The sequence below is a fragment of the Musa acuminata genome, chromosome BXJ2-11 (assembly GCF_036884655.1).
Source record: "Musa acuminata AAA Group cultivar baxijiao chromosome BXJ2-11, Cavendish_Baxijiao_AAA, whole genome shotgun sequence".
Taxonomy (NCBI): Eukaryota; Viridiplantae; Streptophyta; class Magnoliopsida; order Zingiberales; family Musaceae; genus Musa; species Musa acuminata.
Window position 1 is genome coordinate 1103338 of NC_088348.1, and position 26303 is coordinate 1129640.

General features: G+C 38.8%; 3 protein-coding genes across 6 annotated transcripts; 1 reads left to right on the top strand and 2 right to left on the bottom strand.

Moving 5' to 3' along the window:
* The first annotated feature begins 824 nt into the window (after nucleotides 1-824).
* LOC135626172 (glyceraldehyde-3-phosphate dehydrogenase B, chloroplastic) lies at nucleotides 825-5117 on the top strand. The gene is made up of 9 exons (XM_065131283.1): nucleotides 825-1377; nucleotides 1475-1588; nucleotides 2292-2453; nucleotides 2585-2752; nucleotides 2835-2995; nucleotides 3110-3171; nucleotides 3287-3336; nucleotides 4225-4631; nucleotides 4824-5117. The coding sequence occupies exons 1-9, from the start codon at nucleotides 1279-1281 to the stop codon at nucleotides 4957-4959; spliced, it is 1359 nt and encodes a 452-aa protein (XP_064987355.1). The 5' UTR covers nucleotides 825-1278; the 3' UTR covers nucleotides 4960-5117.
* Nucleotides 5118-6370: 1253 nt separating this feature from the next.
* LOC135626184 (transcription factor bHLH111-like) lies at nucleotides 6371-8960 on the bottom strand. Of its 4 annotated transcripts, none has more exons than XM_065131306.1 (7): nucleotides 8525-8943; nucleotides 7791-8400; nucleotides 7578-7697; nucleotides 7365-7436; nucleotides 7216-7281; nucleotides 6857-6895; nucleotides 6371-6772 (listed from the first exon to the last, which is right to left on the bottom strand). In XM_065131306.1, the coding sequence occupies exons 1-7, from the start codon at nucleotides 8824-8826 to the stop codon at nucleotides 6602-6604; spliced, it is 1380 nt and encodes a 459-aa protein (XP_064987378.1). In that variant the 5' UTR covers nucleotides 8827-8943; the 3' UTR covers nucleotides 6371-6601. The 4 variants fall into 4 exon arrangements, 3 of the variants coding, with proteins under 3 accessions (XP_064987378.1, XP_064987379.1, XP_064987380.1); XM_065131307.1 differs by having other exon boundaries at nucleotides 7803-8400; nucleotides 8525-8940; XM_065131308.1 differs by having other exon boundaries at nucleotides 6634-6772; nucleotides 7365-7503; nucleotides 8525-8960.
* A 2548-nt stretch (nucleotides 8961-11508) lies between these two features.
* On the bottom strand, nucleotides 11509-25188 carry LOC135627446 (structural maintenance of chromosomes protein 2-1-like). Its single transcript, XM_065133553.1, has 21 exons — nucleotides 24759-25188; nucleotides 22831-23511; nucleotides 22467-22610; nucleotides 22070-22360; nucleotides 21768-21953; nucleotides 21487-21651; nucleotides 21343-21402; nucleotides 20451-20513; nucleotides 19919-20010; nucleotides 19710-19806; nucleotides 17552-17668; nucleotides 17214-17432; nucleotides 14781-14921; nucleotides 14506-14673; nucleotides 14238-14422; nucleotides 14020-14113; nucleotides 13846-13934; nucleotides 13444-13669; nucleotides 13000-13074; nucleotides 12142-12286; nucleotides 11509-11748 (listed from the first exon to the last, which is right to left on the bottom strand). The coding sequence occupies exons 1-20, from the start codon at nucleotides 25074-25076 to the stop codon at nucleotides 12170-12172; spliced, it is 3528 nt and encodes a 1175-aa protein (XP_064989625.1). The 5' UTR covers nucleotides 25077-25188; the 3' UTR covers nucleotides 11509-11748; nucleotides 12142-12169.
* Between the last annotated feature and the right edge of the window lie 1115 nt (nucleotides 25189-26303).

Sequence of the window (26303 nt, forward strand, 5' to 3'; positions counted from 1 at the left end):
CTCTCTCTCTCTCTCTCTCTGCCCTTTCCTTTACGGTGTTCAGGATGGATGATGGGAGAATTAATGCGGACCACTAAGGACTCACTTGTTGACTCCGCACCTCCCACAGTCGAGATGTAAACCAACGACCAAGAAAAGCACTATGGGACGAGACTGATTGAGTTAATTTACTCACATGTAGTAGAAAGATTATAATACTCCTAAAGAGAATTCTTTTGATTTATATGAAAGGATATATAAAAAGATTTATGCATCAATTAGTATTAACTTAACTCATGAAAGCTTATAATTTTTATATGATAAAAAAATTATTTTAATATGATGCATGGATATAGTAGTGAATGTTAAACCATTCAAATTTATTTATTTTTAGATTATTATATTGATATCAAGATTTTCTACCCAGCGCAAGTAGAGAGTTTTGATTGAGTTGATTTTTTTTCTTGCATTAATATCGTATCCGCATGGCATAAAATGAGTTTTGATTGATGGAAAGTATATTTCTTATAAGGTTATTTACTCTCAAATTGATCGAGGAGTATGAGAACCAATAATTCGTAAGTCCGTTAGATTTCTTTTATTTTTAAAAATATTTTTTATAATTCATATATTTCGAACGGATAAAATCATACGAATTCGTGAGCACATAAACAAATGGGCTTCAAGGCGGGCCAATTGCAGCACAATGGCCTTCACCTGTGTGGGCTTTGGCCTTCGCAATAATAAAGCCCTAGAAATTTCCATCGGCTACCACAGCGCCCACGCCCAGATTCTTCCCCCTTCCCCTCTGCGGCCATGCGATCCAGAGGCCACACCGCCCCCACCCCCGCGCCTTGCTCACCACCGTTGTCCCACTCCTCCGACTCTGCGACAAAGGGTCACGTTTACAAGAGATGCAAACCCCCAACCCACCACCCCCTTCGAATCTGTTCGACCCTGTTTTGGTCAGATGGGCCGTTACTCCTCCGAAGCTGGGCCCTTGACATTGAAGGGCAAGATCCGGTCGATAAGAGGTGTGCTGGTGGTGTCAACGGCATGGACATGAGCTCGGCTACCACGGAAATGAAGGCTGAGAAATGTGTGGTTCCTCGCTCGAGAATTGATCTCAGACATGAACTCCGTATCTCCAACAGAGTGCCTTTTGGAGCCACACATACGCTGCCCAACCACACTTCACTTTGGAGACCACACAGAAAATGAGTGATGCCGATGACTCGTTAAGGCACTGGACATGTATTAGTTTGTCATTAAGAATCCTTCTGCTCTTTAGTTGCAGCAATGGCCAGCCATGCAGCTCTTGCCTCCTCAAGGATTCCATCCAACACCTGGTTCCACTCCAAGGCCGCCCATTCTCACCCCACCTCATGCTTTAGCAAGGTCTCTCTCTATTTTTCACTATTACTAGCAGCAGCAGTGGTAGTAGTACCAGTTTCCTCGGAATTATCTTGTGTTAAATTTAAGTTCATGTATGTAGAGGCTAGAGGTTGCTGAATTCTCGGGTTTGAGATCAAGCGCATGCGTCACCTTTGCAACAAACGGCAGAGATGCATCCTTTACTGATGTGTTAGCTGCCCAGTTGTCTACCGAGGTGTGTCATTTGACGAGGCTTAGCTGCTGTGTTCTTACTATTTTAAAAAGGGAAAATTTTTAGTCTTGCTCTATATAGTTGTGCAAATAATTCTGTCGTATACAAAGAATTTATTGACTTGTTCATTTGATCCTGAAAATAATTGATGCATGTCATTGATTTGATACTTGTAATTACCAAAATGATTTCTTGAAATCCTTACCTTATGCTTAGTTCCACTTTACCTGAAAAACCAATAGAATGGAAATTATTTGGAGTTTTTTTCACTTTTTCCTTTTGCAACAGGCTATCCAAAAGTATTTTGATTTGTTCAAATTAGGGTTTATAGGCCTAAATAAACCAATGTTGTCTGATCAGTATAAACATGTAACTCAAATTTTGCGATTAGTTAATGTCCTGTGATCATCATCCATGAGATCCTAAAATATAGAATTATGAATCTACTGAGATTAGTTAATGTCCTGTGATTATGTTTTTCAATTTGTTTCTTTGTGCTTTTTAAGGAATTGTTTTTTCTTTGTGGTTCTTAAGAAATCGTTTGTTTCTTTTATGTTTTCCAGGAATAAGTTAGTTTCTGTAAATCATTTGCGGAAAAAGAGAAGGAAAATTGGAACCTGTTATTACATGGAACCACGATATTGCTTCCTTTGCATGCATGACCGTGTCAAATGATGCTCATAACCTTGGTTGTAAATTGCTTCAGACCGCTAGAGCTGTTCTCGTCAAGGGAGAGACCGTTGCAAAGCTGAAAGTTGCAATCAATGGCTTTGGAAGGATTGGTCGGAACTTCCTCCGCTGCTGGCACGGCCGAAATGACTCCCCACTCGAAGTCGTGGTTGTCAATGACAGCGGTGGTGTTAAGAATGTACGACATGTCTCATCGTCTTTTCCTGTACTGTAATGTCTCATTATTACTGATCTAAAGTCTGCAGCAACATAGTTATTTATACTATATTAATGGTTAATAAGAGTATGTTACATGATCTTTTCATGCAGGCATCGCATCTTCTCAAATATGACTCCATTCTTGGGACCTTTAAAGCTGATGTGAAGATTGTAGACAATGAAACAATCAGTGTAGACGGAAAGCCTATCAAGGTCGTCTCCAATCGTGACCCTCTGCAGTTGCCATGGGCTGCACTAGGAATAGACATTGTTATCGAGGTATATTTTTCAGAGTTTTATTGTTGCAATACATTTTTTCTAGAGATTCCAAGGTTATTAACTTGTTAGTTCACCAGAACAGGGGACAGGAGTCTTTGTTGATGGCCCAGGAGCTGGAAAACATATACAGGCCGGTGCTAAGAAGGTTATCATCACGGCACCAGCGAAAGGAGCTGATATCCCAACATATGTGGTTGGTGTAAATGAAGGCGACTATACCCATGAGGTGTCAAATATAGTAAGGTATGCGGTCTGTTCTGCTCTCTTGCTGTTCCTAACAAACACAATAAATTTTTCTTTCATAATTCCTCCATATATATCATGCATGAATTTTATCGGTTATTTTCCTACTTACAGCAATGCATCTTGCACGACAAATTGCCTAGCTCCTTTTGTGAAGGTCATGGATGAAGAGTTTGGTAACCATTGCTTGTGTTTGCTTTGAAACCGTCTTTCTGGTTATCTTCATTAACAAAGAAGATATAAGCGCAATATAATAATACTTGTAATTTCTTGTTTTTGCATTTTTTGAAGGCATTGTGAAGGGAACCATGACAACAACTCATTCTTACACGGGCGACCAGGTTTGCTTTCTTTATACATATATAATCAACAGAAATCAATCATTTATGCAAAATCCGGATACTAAAATCTAGTAACATATTACTAGATAAATTTCATGGCTTGCTCAACTTGGATGCTTCAGAATATATCTTTTCTCATGACTAGATCATCTCAAGATTCTGAATTAAAAATGTATGTTTATGTAGGAAAAAATTAAGATCAGAAAGATGAAACAAAGCAACATATATGAATGATACCAAGCTACCTGGTTAGGCTTTTGAATTCTTAAGGAGAAAACTTGGCTTATGATAACAGACAGAAGATAAATGAAATTTGGTATGACATGACTCAAAACTCAACTTGTTCCTTGGTAATGTTATATGACAAATGCAGTAGTCATCATGTGAACCACAATTTACAGTCTTCCATTCTTACAACTTTTGTCATCGTTTTTGTTGCATGCTTCATGTAATCTGTTGCCTCCCTCTAGTCCTTGGCCAGTATCCATTTTTGTTTTCTTGTTGATACTCACCCTCTCGAGCTATTATGCTCTTCTCTTCACCTATTGTCAGTTTCTCCTGAATTCAAGATCGATGCAGATGCAGAGTTCTTTTGTTTAACCCAGTGGAGCTTAAGTTTCTTGTTAGGTGTTCTACCATGGGTCCTTTTAGCAGCTTGAACAGAGTCTCGATCTTCACTATTTCCTTTGGGACATTAAATATTTCCAAGACTATTTCTACTGCAACCGTAGAGTTAATGGCATAACAAGTTATAAAACCTTTTGCATGTAATAGCAACAAAAGTGTTCATTCCATGAAAGTGTGAATTTGTACAGCTTAACTGTTTATTCACGGATCGATCGGGTGGAATACTATTACATGCATGCTAATATTTTATTGTCACCACAGAGGTTGTTGGATGCATCGCACCGTGACTTGAGACGTGCAAGAGCTGCAGCACTTAACATCGTCCCGACGAGCACCGGAGCAGCAAAAGCTGTATCACTGGTGCTGCCTCAACTGAAAGGAAAGTTAAATGGGATTGCTCTCCGAGTGCCAACACCCAATGTCTCAGTTGTGGACTTGGTCGTGAATGTGGAGAAGAAAGGAATGACAGCTGAAGACGTTAACAATGCATTCAGGAAGGCTGCTAATGGACCATTGAAGGGTGTCTTGGCAGTGTGTGATGTTCCTTTAGTGTCTGTGGACTTCCGATGCTCTGACGTCTCTTCCACTATCGATTCCTCACTGACTATGGTTATGGGTGATGATATGGTCAAGGTGGTCGCTTGGTATGACAACGAATGGGGATACAGGTGAGAATTAAAATTGCTGTTTGGAATAGCTCATTTGACACTACTTCTGTTTGGCCGTAACCATATCTTAGAATTAGGCAAAAACTCGAGCATTATGGATGAAATGTTGGAAAGAACTCGAGTGACACTGGAAAACATTCTCATCGATTATGATTCGAAGCGCACTGATTCTTTTCCATCTTTTTTGCGCAGCCAACGGGTTGTTGATTTGGCACATCTAGTGGCGAGCAAGTGGCCCGGCATTCCTGCACAAGGAAGTGGAGATCCTCTGGAAGACTTCTGCCAGACGAACCCAGAGACCAAGGAATGCAAAGTTTATGAATTTTGATGGGCATTACGATTCTTACAAGCATATGATTGCCTTGGGGCTGTCTGTGGTTGATCTGTTTTTGCCCAAACAAGTATTCTTATTGTCTGACAATCCAAATGATATATTCAAAATAATTGAATGATCCGAGCAAATTTAGATGTTTTTGATCCTTTCAACCCCATACTGTTTGATGCTTGTTCTCTATGTGCGTTTTGGTTAGATGACAGTGTTCTTTGCGTGCTTCTATACGGCTCGTTCTGCTAAATTAGCTCAATGGATTCATGATAATGTACTGGGAAAATAAAGTTGCTCAAAATTAATATATAAGTCAACTTCTTGAATGTGCTACTAATCCCAAAAATTATCAAGTTTATAGGAGTTTATGAACCAAGGATTGGTGGAAATTGTATAAATATATATATATACATTTGAATTAAGCATTAGGAGTCTTATTTGAAATCCAAAATCATGATATGCTTTAATGCCATAAATTGTGAAGATCCTTCGTAACATACTTCATAATCTAATAATAATAATCATCATCATCATCATCGTCATTGATTTATCTATCATTCTCTCTCTCTCTCTCTCTCTCTCTCTCTCTCTCCACAATGTGGTCTGTGTTCAGGCCCGACGTGGAGCAAGGCTTCCCTGCTGAGGCGAGCTTGGAGGACCAGCTCGCCTCTTGTGACGCGGAGTGCCGCAGTCCCGGAGAACAGCTCGTCGCCACCGGCAAGACTATGCAACGGACGCGAAGCAGTCCGTCTTGGAAATGGGTTCGTCTTCTAGTATTTGTTCATATACAAAGGTTATTTCTGTTTATATCCCCCATTAAAACGCAGGTACGTACCAGACAAGCCCTATCTCGTTCCTTCGATTGCAACCACGAATCCAATTCTTTTTTTTCTTTGGTTCTCTTTCTTGCTTCTTTCTCTGTTGTATTCAGCTCTCCCGTACGTACACCACTTCTTGCTAATATTTGCGACCGTGCTTCAACCAAGCAATCCAGTCCCCGTAGATAGAGAGAGATCAAGGAAACTGGATCATGGCTCGTGCGAATATAAATCTTCAATTTCAATGCTATAATCTTCTGCATGTTTAGATTTTTTTTGGATCTGTCATTCCTTAATCACTCTTGTTATTTTTCCAACACTTGTTGCTATCTGTTTGGGTTTGGGAGTAGTGTAAATAAGCACCTTTAATAGTACTAAACTGTTTAGTGATCTCTCTCTGTCTGTATTTATATTGAGAAGAAAAGGTTGCATATATTCAACCCAAAGTTATGATATTTTATTTTAATATATTTGTAATTTTTTAAAGTTTTTGCAGCCTAAAATGCCTCCTGAGGGAGAATGGAGGGTTCCATACAATGTCAGAATCAGGTTGGCCTACAGCAAATAGAAATTCCAGAGAGCATGAAGTCTGCAAATTCCACAAACTTACCACAAGAATTCTCATGATAAGCTTATTTTGTTCATAATGCAAGAATGCTGCAAGTACACATCATATTATAGTCGCAAACTGGATTGACAGGATACAGATCTCTCAATCTTCTACGGCCATCAAAAACCTACCCAATTTATTGTCAGAATTGGTGGTTTACCAGCAACCTCTTCTCCTGTAGTTAAACACAGAGTTAATGCAGAGCTTCTCCATGCGCTTATCTATACAAACAGCTTCTGTATGTTGGCATCCAGTAATCTGGTCTTATATTGTCTCTGTGGACTTGAGGGATGGAAGAAACAGGAACCAAGCAAAGCCCTCTACTCCTTAGATCATGTTTTGCTTCGGCCTTGTCCTTCCTCTGCAATTCTCCCCATGAATTGTGATCCTGAAATGAGCAGATAGAAATATGAGGTAGTAGCACCTTGGCCTCTGTAAAGAAAGAGTAAACAACTATCTCTGCTATGCGTACCTTACTGGCACTTGACTTCAGGTACGGGTCGCTTAGCAACTGCATGAGTCGGACAAGCGTTTTCATCAGTTACACAGTCGAATGCATAGAGCGAACAGCATCTTTAATTCTCATTTCAGGGATGATCTAATTTTCTATACAGTGACTAAATGGTAGCATGAACTCTGTAGATATTGGGGTACTGCTGATTAATAATATCGAGGTTGAGTAAGTCTTCAGTGTTTTCTCCACTGACATCTTCCAATATCTTCATCCCTTAAATCTTTTACTTTTGGGGAGGCTACTAAGTCATCTCTCTAATCAAATAAAACTGAGGCAGCAAGTTGTAAGCATTAACGAGTTTTGTGGTGTTTGTTTACCTGTACTTGATCCTGTAAACTTCTGATGCACTTGATAGTTTCCATTAGCACAGATGCTTGATCTGTCTGACAAATTCACAAAGAACTTGGGATGAGATGACAACATGCATTTATGTGCGACTGTGAAAGACTCTCGTGTAATTGTTTACCTTCCCAAATGGTGACACAAGCTGTTGGAGAGCACTGATTTTTTCTGCAACCTTTACCTTGGGCACCTGCGGCTGATCCAACAACACTATTGTTATCTCCCTGTTCTACAAATCTCTCCCGGGATCCTAATCCCTCCACCTAACTGAAGTTAGAAGAAGAAGAAGAAACAACATGGGATGACATCTCTATTGGTTTTTGCTACTGGCAGCTACCTTATCAGATGAAACCATCGAGCTGTCGTACTTGGACTTCTTGAGGACTGTCTCTGAAGTGTCTTCAGACCTTTTATTCTTCCCTTCAGTTGTTCCGCTGCCCCTACCAGTTCCTCTCATCTGCAGTAAGTTGTGAACGAGAAGATTTATCGTTCAGTGTCTGTAAACATGAGAGAAAGAGAAAGAGAAAGGAAAGCATATATTTGTTCTTACTGATGAACATACATATCCTTCCTTGTTTCCATCACACAGATCTGAGCCCTTTGCATGAGGCTTTGAAGCTCGTGAATTACTATGGCAGGACAACGGAACATCTGCCATTCCACCGCAGAAGGTCATCTGGTATCTGGTGCTACCAGGACTGTGCGACCTGGGAAAGAATGGTGTGGCAGCTCCGGTTTCCTGATCGCAAGATGGAGTATAGCTTGTGCTGCTCTCCCCCACAATTCCATGGCTCGGATATGATGGTGATATTGGAATCTCATGCTTGACGACATCGGAGGCCACGTAGTTAGCCATCGGAGGGCAGATATAGGCGTCGCATGGACCGGCATGTGGATTGGGAGGAGCAATAGACCAGTTGCTGACCAGATCTGACAGGTTGCTCGTCGCTCCTTCCTGCTCCATGATGCTTCCGTCGTAGCGATTTAGATGCTTCTCCAACCAGTTGAAGGAGGAAGGATGTGATTCCCAGTTGGCGTAGCTTCTCTTTGAGTCATCGCATGCAGGTTCGAGCAACTCCCTCCTTGAACTCAGCACCTCAACAAAGCTTCCTCCATCATCTTGTCCACTGTGCGCGGCCTCTCCAGCATTTTCCACGTTTCTGAGACACCCAAATCTAACCTTTAGTTCTGCATCCGTGCATGGTGCGGAACTTTTGATCCCAAGCTCAAAGAAGAAGATGGTCAAAAAGAACAATTATGCACGACATCTTCAACCAGACTTACAGTAGAACTTGATTCCATATGTGGTGGTTCTCCACCGGCTCTCCCGAGAGATCAGCAGACGATGAGTCGATGCTGAGGGCGGAGTGGCTGGAGGCGTTAGTGAAGGAGGTGGCGTTGGAGATGGACATGTCGGCTTCGTCATACGTCGATGCCAGGTCGGGGCGGCGGTCCGGCGGCGGGAAGTTCCGGGTCACGGTTCTCCAAGAGAAGGGGTTGGCGTTGACCTCCCACCAGCTGTGGGCGGCCGTCGACGAGCTTGCGACCGAGACCTCGGGTCCTTCTTGAGCCATGGCGGCATGCATGGCGGGGGGAGCGTTAGAGGAGAGGAGAGGGTTCCCTTCGGGTGTCGTTGGAGGCTTGTGGGTTTATAGGCAAGATCACGGCCGCGGTGGCGTGACGTCAGCTTGTGGGCAATGGAAATAGTCGTGGTGGAGATCAGAGATGGGGTGGAGATGGAGGATGGGGGACAGCGAAGTGTGCAGAACTCGTGTTATCGCCACTTTGCTTGTGGGCAATTATTTTGGTGGTGTTAGCCCCATCAAATTCCTCTCTCTCTCTCTCTCTCTCTCTCTCTCTCTCTGAATCTTCAAATCATATGAATGATCAGGTTAACTATATGTGCATGCTTATGTTTTTGTTGATACGAATGATTAGGTCTCTCTTCTAATGGTGCAAAGGCTGAGGAATCTGCACGGAGCATGCACTTGCAAGAATCAAGAACTGGGAACTCAAAACTCCAAAATTATTTATCACTGGTTGATGCAATCAATGTCACGCATATATCTGTCACAAAGAAAGATTAGATTGTTGTGATCAAAATTAGGACGTGAAGACCCAAGGAATCATGATGCTGCACTGAGGTCAAGCTCGGTGGTGGAGAGATGGAGATGTCAAGGATGCAATCGATGGTTCCCAACACTGCCTTCTTCCACAAATCCAAGCAGGCTGAAACGAGGTGGTGTGAGTGCAGCCGTACGTGACAAGTGGAAAAAGGAAAAAGGCGTACAGATGCCCAGTCCTACACAAGAATGTGTTCTGAAGCCTCTAATTGTTAGCTCAAAAGAAGAGCAAGGCATCGGTGTGTGTCTCTGTGACAGTGGAGTACAACTAGTCAACTACAGAAAGAGAGAAACCTTACATGATTAGGTTTAAGCGCCTGCTTGTTATATCCATACCAGCAAAACTAGGGTTTCCGAAAGAGAAAGAAAGAGCATTCGACTTCGGCTCAGATATGACCGACCACAGAGTCTGCCTACGTATATAGATAGATAAGTGGTAAGCATGCAGGGAGTGAAGCCTAGTGCAGGATGTTAGTCTCATGCTCTTCTTCGCAGGGTCCATGGTAGTGACTGACATCTCCTTCTCACTGGGTTTCCAGGAACCACATGAACTTGGCCAATGTCTGCTACCAAAGGAACAAGCGTGGCACGTTCATTTTCCTTCCTGAATCCGTACACCATGAGCATCACCATCAATCTACTACTACTCACTCTCTCTCTCATCTTAATCAGCATCAAGAAGAAAAATGATCAAGAAGGCCTCTTGTTTGAAAAAGGTTGGGATAAGAAACGGGGAGGTGGTGGCTCCCCCAACTCAACAGGAGGGCAACGTGACATCTACTTCCACTAGAATTCGCTTTGGAGCACTTGCAAGCTTCTTTCGCTCTCCATCTTCTTCATCCACATTCTTCTACCTTCCTGAATGCGTTGCGAACAAAAAGGAGAAGAAGCCACTTGCGGGCTCTAATAATCACATTAGTTTAACGCTGTGATGTGGCCATCAGGATGAGATTAATTAGCTTGACTTTAATTAGGTCAAGGAATTGGACATCCCCCAAAAAAAATGCTGTGATGTGGACATCAACCCATCTCTCTCTCTCTTGTCTTCTGGCAGGATAAAATGTAGTTAATAGTGTTGTAATTCCGATATATGATCTACTTTGCATGGAAGCTAAATCATATCATCTTTCTCAGACTGCATGATGAACAATATCATCTCTCTATAACCTCCATTTGCATGTGTCCACGTCAATTAGCCTTTAGCAAGAGAAAACAAAACCCAACCTCTCAACATCAAAGCATTCTTTGAATAGATGAAGAAGGCCAGTTAACACCAACCAAAAGCTTAATGAGACCATTATCTCCTTAGTGTAACCTTTCTGTCGTTTAGTTAGGGGCATTAGATCAAAGAGTGGAAAGCTTCAAACCCCTCCAATGGTGGGTGGACAACAGGATGAGACAGGATCCCGAAGCAACAAGCACGCGAAACCTTCCCCGTTGGAAAAGCTAAAACAACATATGACAGGGTTTGGTTACTCGGTCACCGGCAGGCAATCCAAGGAGTGCATCATCTTTTCCTCAACCCTGTTTATAGAGGGCTATGGAGAAACTTCCTTCTTCTTTCTCATATAAGTAAAGCTACAAATGTATTCCTCCAGTGTTTTATTTATTTATATATATATATATAATAAATAAAACTAACATTACTAAATTGGAGGAAAAGAGGGGAGATTTATTGAAGTCTGCATCCCAATCTTTTTAAAGGCAAAGACAAGTTGAATGTGAAGGCCTGCCCACCTTCTTCCCACTAAGGTTGGTGTTGGTGGGATGGCTGCATAGGTGTGATGGTGACAAGAATGGGTTTCGTATGTGAAAGAACATATGGTCGGTAAAGGAGCTTTAGGAGGTGGATGACATAAAGATGTGGCGTGGTGAGATGATGAGGAAGGGGGGTGGGTGTTGGGTGTCGGAAGAACGAATGGGGTTATGCATGTCAACGGGATCAAGCAGAGTCCTTTCGATTCGATGGAGAAGAGTGCAGAGAGACTTTAAAAAGGTGGAGTGATGGGGATTTTGGATCGATCGATGGATTGATGACAGTGCCATCGCGTTGGCTCGAATCGATTCAACCGTGTAGTAATTAATCGGCGAATGTTTTTGGGTGTATCGACAGTTCAACGCGATCTCAGGCAGACGAAATAGATATCATGTAGAAACATCTTTAATTCAGTGGTGTGCGTACATGAATAATGTGTTACAGCTAATTGACGTTGCGACACCACTACTAAAGGCATCATCAGCACAGTTAATTTACACGACAGCAGATGGAAAGGGAAGAAAAACCTGGAGGTCGTCTCTGGTGTCACCAGGGTTGGAATGAATCTCCATTACATTCAAAGAGTTGCCCCAGTGATGGTGGTCAGATAGTGTGATCCAGAAGAGCACCTGACATGATCAGCAGCAAACATAAAAGGGTAATTATAACGAAGACAAAACATGTAAAATGAAGAAGACATCACACTCGAGAAAAAGTACTTGCTTGCATGCCAATAGTGTAGTTGAAAGATGCCTTTTGTGCCTTTTAACATTTAAACAGTATCGACTTAACGCAGGCCAAAGGTAAATCACAGACTCTAGTCCTATTACCCTCTGGATTAAACATACTAAACAAAACGTTTGCATGTTTCACTGTGTACAGGACACAAAAAAAAAAAAAAAAAAAAACGTAATCAAACGATTATTCATGTTATTTGGAATGTTTGTCCAGGCAAATAATAGCATCACAGATTTTTTTTTCAAAAAAAAAAAAGCAGATGAAAATGAACGGTAACAACTTACCAGCAAAGAACACAACAAATTATCAGGGTCATCTCTGCTTTGAGGTAACTGTTCTTGTAACAGTAGAGACTCCATCAACAAATTTGGTCCGGAATAAGACATTTGCATTGTTGAACATTCCCTCTTTAAGTGATACCACTATAAACTGCACAAAATAGCTGTGTTAATAACTATTTTTTTATTTTTTACTTTTTAACTTAGAGAAATGGGCATCAGAGCTGCAATCAGAGTGGATAAATTTTTGCTATCTAGGTTTGGGAATCAGGAAAATGAAATATTTCTCTGGTTCTTGTGAGCAAGTCCCAATCCATACAAGGACGTTTCAGACGATCAAAAAGTTGCCACTGATCCTGTTTTGTTTCAATCATGAAACATGACAGGCACTACTAAGAGCTACAACAACAACAGTAATAACAAAACTAAATTCGGTTGTGTGCAAAGATCCTTTTCCATCATTTAGCATAATACATAAACTACTTCCAAGCAATTGCATGAACAAAGGCTCCAAGTTTCATGGCACATCCTGTGCCAGTAACATGCAATCACAGTGCTCATATATCAGCATCAGCTGGCACAAGCAAGCTCTCATCCCACTATTATGGTGCCATGACCTTATGTCAGTGAATTAGCACAATACCAGCAAAAAGCCAACACATCTGATGCGGTCCTTTGCAAATTTAACCTAAGTGCAGCTATGAGGTTTTAAGAAGTGTTTCCAACGTTCTAAAAGAATACTTTTAACAGCAAACAATTTTGTACTCTAATGAACTGTGAATTTTGGCCAAAGTAGATTATATAATATCATGATACGTACGTATAAAAGAAAAAAATTAATCAGACATCTTATAGAAGCAAAACCTGGGAGTGCGGAAAATGGGCTTTAATCATTCTTCCAATGTTTTGTGTATGGCTTAGATCAAGAGCAGCATCCACCTGAGGAAGAGAAAACACATGCCCCCCATTAAACAACCCAATTTCTTTATCAAGGTTGCACAAAATCAAGAAAGAAAAACAATTGTGTAAACAGATATTTTGGCATCTCGCATATGATTATCTAATCCACACCGATTAGTAGTCATGGTATTTGTTGACAAAAACAAAGTGTATGTTGGCAATTTATTTTAGCATTCCATCAATTTATTTGAGTAGTTGTTTCTTATTGTACCAAAGTACAAGTTGGTCAGGATTCAGAAATATTTCATAGGATAATACCATCAGCGGGAAAAAATCATCTTAAATGTTCCAAATGGGAGAAGATGCATAGTTTGATATTCACTTAGTGATAAACAAGGTTAAAAATACCTCATCAAGTATATAAATTGGTGCAGGTTTAAAAAGAAGCAATGCCAAAATTAGAGAAAGCGCGAGAAGAGATCGCTGTCCTCCACTTAATTCTGAGAGAGACTGCTTCCAAACACTTCCAAATGCGACACGAACCTCCAGACCATCTAAGAAACTGCACCCTTCTGGAGCTTCTAGCTTAGCAGTTGTGCCTGGTAGAAGGGTACTAAAGATTGATCCAAAGTCCCTGCAAAGACAATTTGAAACTTGAATACAGTTCAGTTGAACAGAGAACACGAGAAACAATTTATGAAATGGTGACAGCAAGAATCACAAGCAATTTTGCAATTTTATTCAAAACAGAGGTTACTATTAACAGAAGAGAAAGTAAATGAAGCTTCCAAAGAAAAAGTGACCACTGACTCGTTTACTTTGACCCAAGTTAGTTTCAGAGTTTCCTTCTTTTTTTCGTCCAGCTCTTCTATCACCTTCTTGATTTTTGACTTGTCATTCTAGCAAGCAAAACAACAATAAATATGCACACCTACCAGTTCATAAAACAAAAAGAATACAGGGAAAAAAAAATGTTCATCCTGCCTCAATAATATTTTTCTTTGAAATTAGATCATTGTATTCATCTTCCGCTTTCTCAAACATTGCCATCACCTTCTTGTTGACCCTCTTCTCAAGCCTACAAACAATTATTGCAAAGTAATAAAAGATAAAGGTCAAGTGAGCATTCGATTGATCAAGAACTATGCTTCAGTTGTAGCGGTTTCATGAGAGAGAGAGAGAGAGAGAGAGTAAATGCAGACCCAGATTGTTGAGCCTGCATCTTTTCGAGTTCCTCCCTAGATTTACTTGGGTCATGGGCTGAAAAATCATAGTCAGTTCCACTCTTCCCAAATAGTTGTTTCTCAGCAGCAATCCACCCATGTTTCTCAAGTAGCTTGTTAACTTTCAAAGAAAAATCTTTCTGTTCTATCTCCATGCGTTTTACCTAAATGGAAATCAGATATGAGCACAGATATGCTTCCATACCTTTATATAAGAAAGAATGCAAGAAAGATCCACAAGAAGCACCTCATTTTCCATCTTCTTTCTCTCTACTGCAGCATCACTAAGCTTCTGTTGCAGGTTCTGTTGCTCTTTAGCAATGCAGCTTATTTGTGTATCACATTCTTTCAACTTTGAGCGACTTAAATTCAACTCAGACTCTGCTTGATCATACGCCTGCTTGATGGAACTGACCTGCACCAGTGGCATTTAGTTAACCAGAATTCAGAACATATTGGTTATCCTCCCTTGCCCAACAAAAAGATAAAAGTGATCATTGTCAATCTTCAACTAGGGATTACCTTGTTTCGTTGTTTATCAAGCTCTTCAGTGAGAGTGTGAATCTGAGTTTCTGAAGCAGCTAATTGGTTCTCCAACATAACAAGCTCTTGCAGGATTGCATCTTTCTCCATGATAATCTTCTCTTTCTCACTTTCATGAACCTAGCACATGTACAGCAAACTCATGTAAGCCTTACCAAATGTCTGTCCCCATATTATGCCCTGCGACAATGAAGCAATTATAGCAAACATAAAATCAAGAAATAGGTGACATTAAAGCATCTAACTAAAAGAACCACATGAACAAGTAGACAGTCTTAATTTAGCATAATCTTCATAAAGAAATAGCTTTTTAGCTTCTTATAAGTATGTTGATATAAATGACGTATAACAAAGATGATTATTTCAAATATGAATGTCCATAGAAATACAGAATTCTAAACTCCATGCATTTTATTTCAAGAAATCCCCAACTCAATTTCCACCCAGCAGTAGAACTAGTATAAACATAAACTCAACAAATTGAGAAAGAGTGGACAAAGCTATGCTGCTTTTTATAGGACAAATAAAAGAAAAACTGCATTTCCTTATTATAGAACAAAACACAGTAAAAATATTTTGCAAACTCATCATATCATATCTGCAAGTTTCCCGGATAAGCAGTTTTCATGTTTCAATATCTTAGAAGAGATAACACATTTTCAATTTGTCCACCAATGTTTAAAGATGCTGCTATAACAATTAAAGTTAAAGAGAATGTAGTTAAAGAAACTTAAGCGAGCAACTACCTGAAATTCCCAGGATTCTACAATTAAAATATAATACATTTTCCCTGGCATTAAATGCTACAAGAAATCCAGGTAAGCTAAACTATTTAATATTCCCTACTATACACTAAGATTCAATTAAATGGTCTACAATACAACATGTCCCTGCCCATCAAAATGTAGAGAGACTGTAACTTGAGATGACATGAACAAAAGCAGAAAACCATGATATTTCTTTAAAAGGTCAAGGAACAAAATCATGGACTTTCCATACAACCGAGGACCACGGATCATGACAAGTCACTAGGGAGCTTGTGTAAATGGTTTTATTCAGATAATTTTAGCATAAGCCACTAGAAGATAGGTGAATGGCAAACATCCCAATGTATTTAAATAGTGCAAATGCCACTATAAGTAGAAACTTCAGATATTAAGTTGCAGATAGAAAACATAACACATTGCATCCAGCTAATGCTCATGCAAGCAACAAGAAATTTCTGGAATTTCCCTGTACTTCGAAATGTATTAGAAGATGAGAGAAATGCTCTGTTGCAAGTTACAGAAATAAGAGCAGACTCAAACTTCTAGTCAATTATTGATTATGAAAGAAAAGAAATTTGAAAAGTTGGTTTGAAAGAAGCATTAAAAACAAAGAATTGCAATGTACCAGCAAAAGTCAGATATAGTACTTAATGGATTCCAAGTTTGATAAGTGTCAGATTCAGAGGTGTAAATGGTTGGTGGTGGATATTATGGTCATGAGAGAGAACAGAGAAATGGCAAAATTTGATTCTGGGAGGAGCTATCAATCTACAGGACACAGAAAAGATAGAAAAGGCAACATGAATACAGATAACATTTGATATCCATTAACATGAATGAACTACAAAGTCAAAAACATGTTGGTTCAGCACTACTTTCTTTTCTTACAGTAGTTTTTGGTCCTTAGTTTTATAGAATTATGGCACAGGACATGATGCTTGCTCCATACCACCAAATTAGACACCCATATATTAAACAGAAATTTCATTGTATCCAAATATTAAACCAAGACAATTAGCATTAACTATTTCAAACAAGAAAAATCTGGAAATACTGAGTCCATCAAGAATAACTTATTACAAAATAACTTATTTACCAGTCAATTTGATTTTCTCCACAATAAACAGCATCAAGAATCAAACAATCTAATTTTAACGGGGAAACTTGCACATGACAAGGTGAATATTAAGTTCAAATTCCACTTGATTGAGAGGATTAATGAATGCATCTAGCACATGGCAGTTAATCCAACTGTTGAACTTGGGAAGTTAATTCAAATTTATGAACAGTGACTTCACATAGAGTAAAAAAGAAGCTTTAAGCAGCAATACTCAATAATAAAGACTTGGCAACTGTTTATTTCTTCATGGTTTAGGCATGAAAAATATCACATTCAAACAGGAGAAAATCATTAAAATCAGAGACATTTTAAGTAATAATGTGCAAATTTATTAAAAAAAAAGGTCGATACATACGAGTACCATTCTGATGCAATAGTGAATACTGACTCATAAACAAATAGAAAGGAAAACCACACTGCATCAGATTTCAGTGACTTGATATATCTGGTAATCGAGCTAAAACCCAGGTTTAATAAAAAAGGAAAAAAAAGATATTTCTGGTATTAGGAAAGAAGAAAAGCCACCTTTAGCTGTCTTAAAGCAGACTGCATATCGGATTTCAGTAACTTGATCTTTTTTTCCAAATCCTTAAGTCTAGTCTCCCGCTGATTTCCATTTTCCTTTATGGATTTTTCAAGCGTTGAGACAATCAAAATAGAATTCTTGTGCTGAAGTTGCTTTTCTTTCACTCTTAACTTTGCTTCTTCCAAATCTTCTTCAATCTTCTTCACAAGCTCACCTAACTGAAAATAGAAACAAAATTAATACCAAAATACAGAAAACACTAGAATCAACTTTCTAACTCGGAAGAAACCCAAAATTAACATTAATAGGTACAATACTTTCGAGGGGAAGCAACAACCTTATGGTGCTCATTTTGCTCAGCTCTGCTCTCAAAGAGCGAAAGATCATATGATTTCAGTTCAAGTTGAGACTTGAGTTGAACATACTTCTTTTGCAAAGGCACTAGGGCAGCAATCTGCAAAGTTTTCACAAGAAAACATGTTTTCCTCATATCTTATATTTCAGCATTAATCCATAGTGTTTATAGTATTTGATATGCAAATGAAACATCCTGTTGTGATTGCATGCTGCTGCAAAAATAGCTATATTCAAGTAGTCAATCCCATTTTCTCAAGAAAAAGTTCATATGAAAATCGAAGCCAGAGTTTTTGTTTATCTTTAGAAAAGGGCAAAGAAAGAGTTTAAACTTGGCAAAGAAAACTACTCAATGCTAAAATAAATCATCGTTGTCCAGTGTTAACGAAACATTGAAAATGATAGCTCCCACAAAACCAGCATACAGCCAACACTCAAAACATTCCACTGAACTGACCACATGTACCCAGTAACATCACTACTTTTGTGTCACTCCAATTTAGTCAATAGGTCAGTCCTCTCAGTAAGTCGATTTGAGGAACTCAAGTAATAAAGAGATAACCATAAAAAGCATCAGAGGCATCTCATGATGTGAAACTAGCTTATTGCACTGGCCTCACATGCCCTACTAGGATTATTCTTTGACGGAACATCATGCCTTAATTTAAAGAGATTGTGACAACATGGTTTAGTCTCATAAGACAAAACAACTACCACTACGTGGGCTTAAACACTTTAAATCACATGAATCAGACCTATGAAAAATAAATGGATCGGTTCTCTTTATCAGTTCATGGTAACTTTCATCCCCAAACAATGCAAATCAAAATAAAACTTGAAATCCCAATAATCCCAAAGTAAAAAAAGTAAATAAATACCTACTATCTTCTAGGTAGATGAAAAAAAAAACATTGTCTACCAAATATATGCTAAATGTTACAACTATAGGCACTTGACAAATCCCTAAAGGGCTATTAAACTAATGTATAATAGGAAAGAGACAATGGATATAGCTATAAGATCATACGAGTACTACAACACAAAGACAAAAAAAAAAACCCTAAACTTGGTACAGGTGTATGATTAGTTATCTCACTTTATAAGTATGATATTTCCTGAACCAAAACACTGAACACTAGAAAAAGGAGAGTTTCAAGCTAGTAATCCTGTATGCATCACTATATCAAGGTTGCCACTCATGATAACTCAGACCATATACCGAAACAGAATATTGCAGTATAATCAAAAATGAAGTCCGCATATAAGTGAAAGATTCCCTCTTTATGAATTGACACACAAACCTCAATTTTTTGGACAATGACTTCCTTGCTACTTGAAGACTCAGATTAATGAGCATATGCTTACTACTGCAACACACTTCTTTTATGCCTAAACCCAATAGCACTCAAAATTTTGCACTAAGGGATAACATTATTGCAGTGTTGAGGGACTAATTTACCATACTGTCCAAGGGCAGTTGGGGATGGTCACACCAGCAAGATTACGGTGATGAGAATCAATCGATCACAATTGAGAATAGGTTAGCATGCAAGGTATATAGGTCTAAAAGCATAAATAACCAAGTAAAATTATGATGTTGAGTACCAATTGCCAGGGTATAGACAACTTAGTACTCTGGCTTCATGAATATATCTTCTAAATATTATTCAGACTGCATTTCAACAGAGAAAAATAGCTGAGTTTACATGCTCATATCAGGCCAATTATAGTATCTTCAGATCTGCTTGTTAACTTAAATTAGGATATCGAGTTGTCCTCCTTGTTTCCTTTGACTACTAAATAGATATATTATTTTCCAAAAGAAACATTTCAAGAACATATTGACAATTTTCATTCAGAACACACATTTACCAAATTTAATTATGGGGTTAAAAAGAAAAGTAACTGGCTGCAAACAGTGCATCTCTACCATAACATTTCTTCAACAACTTTGCTTTGTTTAAAGTCAGAGACAACACAAACTTTCAGTTTCTTTCTTTTCTTTTGATTTTGTTTCACAACCTCAACATCCACAAGAGAGTAGATTTATATTGATTAATCCAACAAGTAGATAATTGAGGAACACATAATACAGTAACAGAACTATATAGCATACACGTTAAGTCTGATTAGGATCCAACCTTTCCTTCAATTTCTGACAGCCCTCTTTGATGAATGTTGAGTTCTGATTCAGCCTCAGCTAATGCATGAAGCTGTTTTAGCAATTCACCTCCACCTCTAAAAGCATAAAATGTTGAAGAATAAGAAGTAAATATAAAGTTAGCATACTGACTAATGTAGTCAAGGTTTCCTGAGGCAATTCGATAGTAAGAACATGTTGATAACATACTTGCGACTTCCACCAGTCAAAAGACCACTTGGCTGAAAAATGTCACCTTCAAGAGTCACACTAGGAACACTGGTGTCCCGATTAAAGGCAACCTGTAGAAAGTATAGCATTGGAGTAAAAAGAATCCAAAAGAACCAGTAATTTTTCATGCACTACTTCACTTGCAGCTAAAGAAAGAAAGCACATGTAGATAGTTCCGTATCCAACTAAAACATGCTATGTTATTTGGACAAAATGATTTAAAATTGAAGATAAAATGTTAGGTAACAGTCAGCGTCTTGAGAACTGTGGTTCCACCAAGTTCTGATAGGAGTGAGTGGTTTGCAACAAGATAACCTACACTAGAGAAGTGAGTGGTTTGCAACATTCACAATGTAGCTTCCCAAGGAGACCACATAACAGACAAGGTTGATCTTTTAATAAAAAATTCAATATATATTCAACAGAACAAAAAGAGTATGTTTGTTTGTCAAAAAAAAAAGTCCTCAACAACAATATAGAATGCACAAAAAGCAACTAAAGATTTGAGTACCTCCTTTGCAGCATCAATACTTTGGCAAACAAATGTGGACCCAAACACATAAGCCATAGCATTCTGCAACAAAAATGAACAATCTCGGTGATTATAAACAGCAGGTATCATAAATGTTATCCAACAATTAGTCTGTGTTTCCCATGGAATGCAAATAAGAGAATACATAGCAAATAAGCACTTTAATATTACGAAATTAGATTTACACATAAACTTATAGACAAGCATGCAAGGTAATGCTCAAAATACTCATGATGGACTATAAAAACATAGAATATATGCTTGATGTACAAATGAAATACAACTACAACATGCTATATGTTCCTACATATATGGTAGTGACATGAATTTGTTCCCTCTGTTGAGCTCTGTTAAATATTAGATGGAATATTTCTATTTATGGAACTTCTTATTCATTTATTTCAATCATGCTTACAATTCATCTCTTGATGCAGTAAATTCCACCTTACATATACTTCTTACTTCTATTTAAACTAAAACCTAGCTTTCAAAGTTCATCCCTTACTAGCTAGCATTAGCATTTATTTACAAATGTAATAACTAATAAGGTGCACTGGTTAAAAATAAATGACAAGACTTTCTGCAGTATCAAACATTTAACAGAATGCAAAGTTAGGTTGTAGATGTCAGCATATTTGCTTTTTTTCTGATATTAAGTTACAAGGAGAAATTTTATCAGACAGAAGCACCTGGATGGCAGAATAATTAAAAAGGATTTGCATAACAATTCTTAAGAAATAAAAATTAATGAGGACTGGACCACCATCATGAAAACTTCATTGGTGGCAGCCGCTCCACGACAAACATATCAAGAACTCTAAACCATACTTTGCATGACTAGCAACATATATTCTGATGTGGAGTGTCCTACCTTCACTTCATCATCATATCCAACCAAAAGTAGAGCTAATTGAGCATTTTTCTCTCCAACCTACACAAACTCTTAGCTTTAAATCATCAAGCAGTTACAAAGCCATGTGACAAATACATCATATAACAAAACAACAAAACTAACTAGTCTAGCAGCTGCTTGTTGGACTCGTTGAGGAACAATGTGACTTTGAATTTTATTAAGGGGTATAATTGTTACTCTTCTCCGCAACTCTCCATATTCAAGTAACTGTTTCCCAGTATATTCTGTGTCTACAACAACATTGAACAGCTTGCCTCTGGCAGCAACCTGCAAATCTAACTGACTTTACAAACATGAAAATATGTGATAAAAAAACCAGCGATAAACAACAAACCACATCCCAAATAGAACAACCAAGTGATACAAATTTGGGAAAAACAAACCTCCAAGGCAGTCATTGTGGAAGCATCTTTCACTTTAATAAGCTTTGCAACAACACCTTTAACCTTTGAACGATCAAAATTCTTAGTAGGGTCACGGTAAGTGAACTGAACATTTGCAAGCTTTCCTGAAAGAACACGGACTTCGTCCTTCAGCTTCTGAATCATCTCTAACTTAGCAGATCGATCCTAATGACAAATCAACACCAGAATCGATCAAGCAGATATACTTTTATGTCTAGATGCATTTAACATGAAAGGTCAAACTTATTCTACTGTCCATGGACTGTCAGATCTATGTAAACCTTTTGTAGGGCTTCCATCTGGCCATCTTCATAAGAAATAGAGCCCATGGCTGATCTAATGGCTTCCAAATCCTTCTTCCTAACATTTAGCTCATTTTCTACAGCAGCAGCTTCGTCACATTTTGCTAACAGTTGACCCTTCTTCTCTTTCAGCTCCTTCTCAGAGTGACCAATTTTGGTATTTAGTTGCTTCAACTCTGATTCAGCAAGTCCAACAGCAGCCTTAGCATCCCTTAGTTGATCTTCAAGGCATTTCTCGTCATTTCCACTACTCTTGCCAGCTAGAACACCCTGGTGATAGTTAAGTTTCAGTACATTAAGAAACATATATCTTGGATCTTTTTAAATCTAACTGATATTCACTGATAATTTGAAATTTATTCACTAATAAAATTACCTGATATTCTCTCTCAGAGTCTTCCAAAATCTTAGATAAATCTTCCACTGTCTTTTTCAGATCAGTCGCACCTTCCTCAGATTTTCTCACTGCAGCATCTCTCTCAGCTTTTGTCGTTTTGATCTCTTCAATGTTGTTAATGATCTGTTGACGACAAACATTATCATCAGATTGAATAGATCATGCAACGTTGCAAACCATGCAGCAATAATCTGTACACCTAATTACTCGATGCACAATAGCTGCAAGGAAAAGAATCTTAAGATCTGGCAGCTATATCTGATAGTTTCCAGCCACAAGATAGCATAAAGAGAATATGCTGCATTATACACAGAACAATATTGAGTATTAGAACAATCATAACCTTTTCTGCAGCCTTTTTCTCAGTTTTCAAAGACTCTTCTTGGTTAGTCATTGCAGAAGTTTCTTTCACAAGAGATCGAGAAAGAATATCCACCTTCTCAGACAAAGCCTTCATATCACCACCTAGTTTTGCCTCTTTATCAGCGGTCAAGATAGATATTTTCTTCTCCATCTCTTGTATCTCAGATTTCAATTTTTCAGTGTCTTTATCCACTTCAGCCATCTCTTTCCTAACTTGACCCACCTCATTGACAGCACTATCTCGTATCTTTTCTGCCTGGACAAATTCATAAGCAATACAAAATCTCTTGAGCCGATCTAATTCTGCATTGCCATTGACCCACTGCATGTATTGCATCCTCTCTTTCCTAAGCTTCTCAAGAGCAGGAAGAATCTCTTGGTCAAGAAGCCTATCTATCTCAGCTACTTTGCTTTGCTTCTTGTCAAGTGTCTTCAGAGCAGACTCCTTTTTCATTTCATACATTCTTGTGCCGGCAGCTTCTTCCAGCATTGATAAAATTTCAGGAGGTTTCATATTCAAGACTTTCGTGATTCGCCCTTGCATTATGAGAAAATGTGGGTTGTTGACGTTAAGCTGCACAGAATGGAAAAGGGTCTGCACACGGGAAGGCTGAGCAAGATGCCCATTGATGAGGTATTTGTTCCTTCCCCCAACCACAATCTACAACAAGAGCAGGGTTAGTCATCAGTGCAAATTGATTGCAACATGATACACAAGGGAACAAAATTGTCTTAACATTACTCATGAATATGTTTTTAGGAAAATTTTAAAAACAAAATACAAATATTTATGATATGATGTCACTGTTCATCAGTTTCTCTAACATCGATAACATCCAAAAAAAAAAAAAGGTTCGATAACAACTTATGTAACAACTGATGGACGAGATTCATTATAGATCCCACCATCTTCATGATACTAGTAATGATACAATCAAAATGAAAGTGGATGGCACAATCAAGAGAGTGCCATAATATTGATGTAATTCTAAAACCACAAGGGAAAGCCTGACACTTACTATATTCCAAAATCCAAACCAAGAAACCAGCCATATACATATCCAGAAAGTGGTTACTATACTAGCAGCATGCACAAACCAAATTTTGATCCCATTGAGTCCATCTCGGTAGGAATAAATATGAAGAAATTTCATCCGCTTTACAAGTTCACCATCTTCCTCCATAAGCTAGGAGGTGAACCATGGCCCAAGTAAAGTTGTTCCTCTATAGACCAAGTGACAGGGTTTGAGTCACGAAAACAGCCTTTTTGTTGGTAGAGGCAAAGGTACACACATTGACCCGTTCCAAGCCCTACATTGGGAAGAGCCTCATGCAATGGAATATCTTTTTTTCCCCCAACTTCACAACAGATAACAGGGACTGCATGAATCTTTTTCAACTGAAAGATCATCTTACTTTGTTTGCAGTTAAGTGACAACTTCAACCTCATTTTTTTAGGCGTTAGAAACTTTCAACGGGTGAGTTAATGAGATTTGTCGATGTCAATAAAAATGGAGTTGAACGCTGAATGTTGTGCTCCAGGTTTCAAGTGTTTAAAGTTTCTAACAGGCATCCATGTACAATTCAGCTTAACCCCCTAAACAAGAAAAAGAACCATTTTCTACCCTGAGGAAGAAAATACAGTCACTACCGACCAACCTAAGAAAACCTTGGAAATATATAAGTCATTGTCATAATTCCACACAAAGAACAATCCGCAACTCAATTTCATCCCAAAAGAAGAAAATCTTTTTTTTTCCTGAAAAACGAAAAACAATAACGAACGCAAAGAAATCCAAGAACTTAATTCCACAGGAAGAACACCAGGCGTCGATTCCAAGTAAAAGTCCTTTTTTTTGGTCGAATTGCTTAAATACGAGCTCAAAATGCATGAAAGGACTGACGCACCTGTCGAGTGACCGTGATCTCGGGGCAATCCTCATACCCCAGCGGGCTCCGAGACCGGTCGGAGTTGTCGAAGACGATGGAGACGGTGGCCTTAGTGATGCCCGCCTGGCCCTGCTTGTAGACGAGCTCCTGGAGGTTGGTGGCCCGGACCTGCTGCAGGTTGGTGATGCCCAGGACGAAGCAGATGGAGTCGAGTATGTTGGACTTCCCAGAGCCATTTAGCCCCGTGATGGCGTTGAAGAAGGGGTCGAAGCCGGAGACCACCGTCCGGGTGGCGTAGGACTTGAACCCCTCGAGGCATATCTCCTTGATGTGCATTCTCGGCCGGAGCCCTGGCGCGACCGTGGCGATCCGGCGTGAAGGGAAGCGAATGGAGGGAAGGATTCAGAGATCAAAACCCTAAAACAAAAATTGGGGGGAGGGGAAGGCGGGAAGAAGTAACTTTGGATGGGCTCACGATTTGGGATCGAGAGACCGTCAAGTGAGCTTACCGTCACCTGTGGCTATGTAATTGTTTCTGGATTATGGGCCGAAAAGCCCAAACACGAACAGCTTATGCGTCGGCCTTTTGAAGCCCGTCACCATTTTGCTGGTGGTAGTAATTATGGAGACAGTGGATTTGCTAATAAATAACTTGATGCAGATAAATAAATAATTGTTTAATTGGATAAATCTTCAATATTCAATAAAAAATTGTTAATTATTTTTAAAAATAATTAAATTCTAATATAATATAATATAATATATAAGTCATCATCTTTCTTCATTATGAAGCTCTGTATACCAATTTTATTAAATCAAAAGTGTTCATATATATATATTACTATTAATCCGAATTTAAGTATTTTAAAGTCCATTATTTATATAATAAATCATTTAGTATATCGTGGCACATAAACATATAGGTGATGATGTGGCATACATACACACCAATTCACTATGTCAAAAGGCTTTTATTTCTCATCCAATAATTGCCTTATTATTATGTACTTCTTTTTCTTGACAAATCTATCGTTCCATCGATTAAACTGATTTATTGTTCTTCCATCGAGTTGATGTCTATCTCAAGACAATAATAGTCATCATAACATTTGAGAGAATCTACTCGTTCGTTGAGGTGACAGGAAGCAGCCGGAAGAGAAGATGGAGAAGGAAAAGGCCCACCCAAAACAACAAGCAACACATGAAACTCGTTGGACTAATTGTAGCTTCACCTTCTACCACATCGCCATCCATAGTCTTCCCTCACGAAACAAGGCTATAATTAGATCATAGGGTGACAAATAGTCTTTCCACCAAATTCGCGACAATCTACCAACACAATTATAGCCGCCATTAAAACGTGTCGTGCTTAATAGGTAATAATTTCATGTGTTTTCTCAACTCTAGCGAGAGAACTTTGTTGTTTTCGAGGCACATACAGTCTCATTCTTAGTACATGCATGCATATATTCTTGATATGTAGGAACCATGAACTCCTTCATTGATCTCCACGTCGGAGCTATGGATCACCCTACACCTCAGCCATGCATCAAAGAAATTAGG

Coding starts and splice junctions, on each gene's coding strand:
- LOC135627446 (XM_065133553.1), bottom strand. CDS start 25,076: ATGCACATCAAGGAGATATGCCTCGAGGGGTTCAAGTCCTACGCCACC. Junction 14,922..17,213: donor CTGCTTTAAGACAGCTAAAG/GTGGCTTTTCTT, acceptor TACATGTGCTAG/GTTCATGAAAGTGAGAAAGA. Junction 14,674..14,780: donor TTGATAAACAACGAAACAAG/GTAATCCCTAGT, acceptor CCACTGGTGCAG/GTCAGTTCCATCAAGCAGGC.
- LOC135626172 (XM_065131283.1), top strand. CDS start 1,279: ATGGCCAGCCATGCAGCTCTTGCCTCCTCAAGGATTCCATCCAACACC. Junction 1,378..1,474: donor CCACCTCATGCTTTAGCAAG/GTCTCTCTCTAT, acceptor TCATGTATGTAG/AGGCTAGAGGTTGCTGAATT. Junction 2,753..2,834: donor GAATAGACATTGTTATCGAG/GTATATTTTTCA, acceptor TCACCAGAACAG/GGGACAGGAGTCTTTGTTGA.
- LOC135626184 (XM_065131306.1), bottom strand. CDS start 8,826: ATGCATGCCGCCATGGCTCAAGAAGGACCCGAGGTCTCGGTCGCAAGC. Junction 7,282..7,364: donor TTGTGTCACCATTTGGGAAG/GTAAACAATTAC, acceptor TGAATTTGTCAG/ACAGATCAAGCATCTGTGCT. Junction 6,896..7,215: donor GTTTACAGGATCAAGTACAG/GTAAACAAACAC, acceptor CGACTCATGCAG/TTGCTAAGCGACCCGTACCT.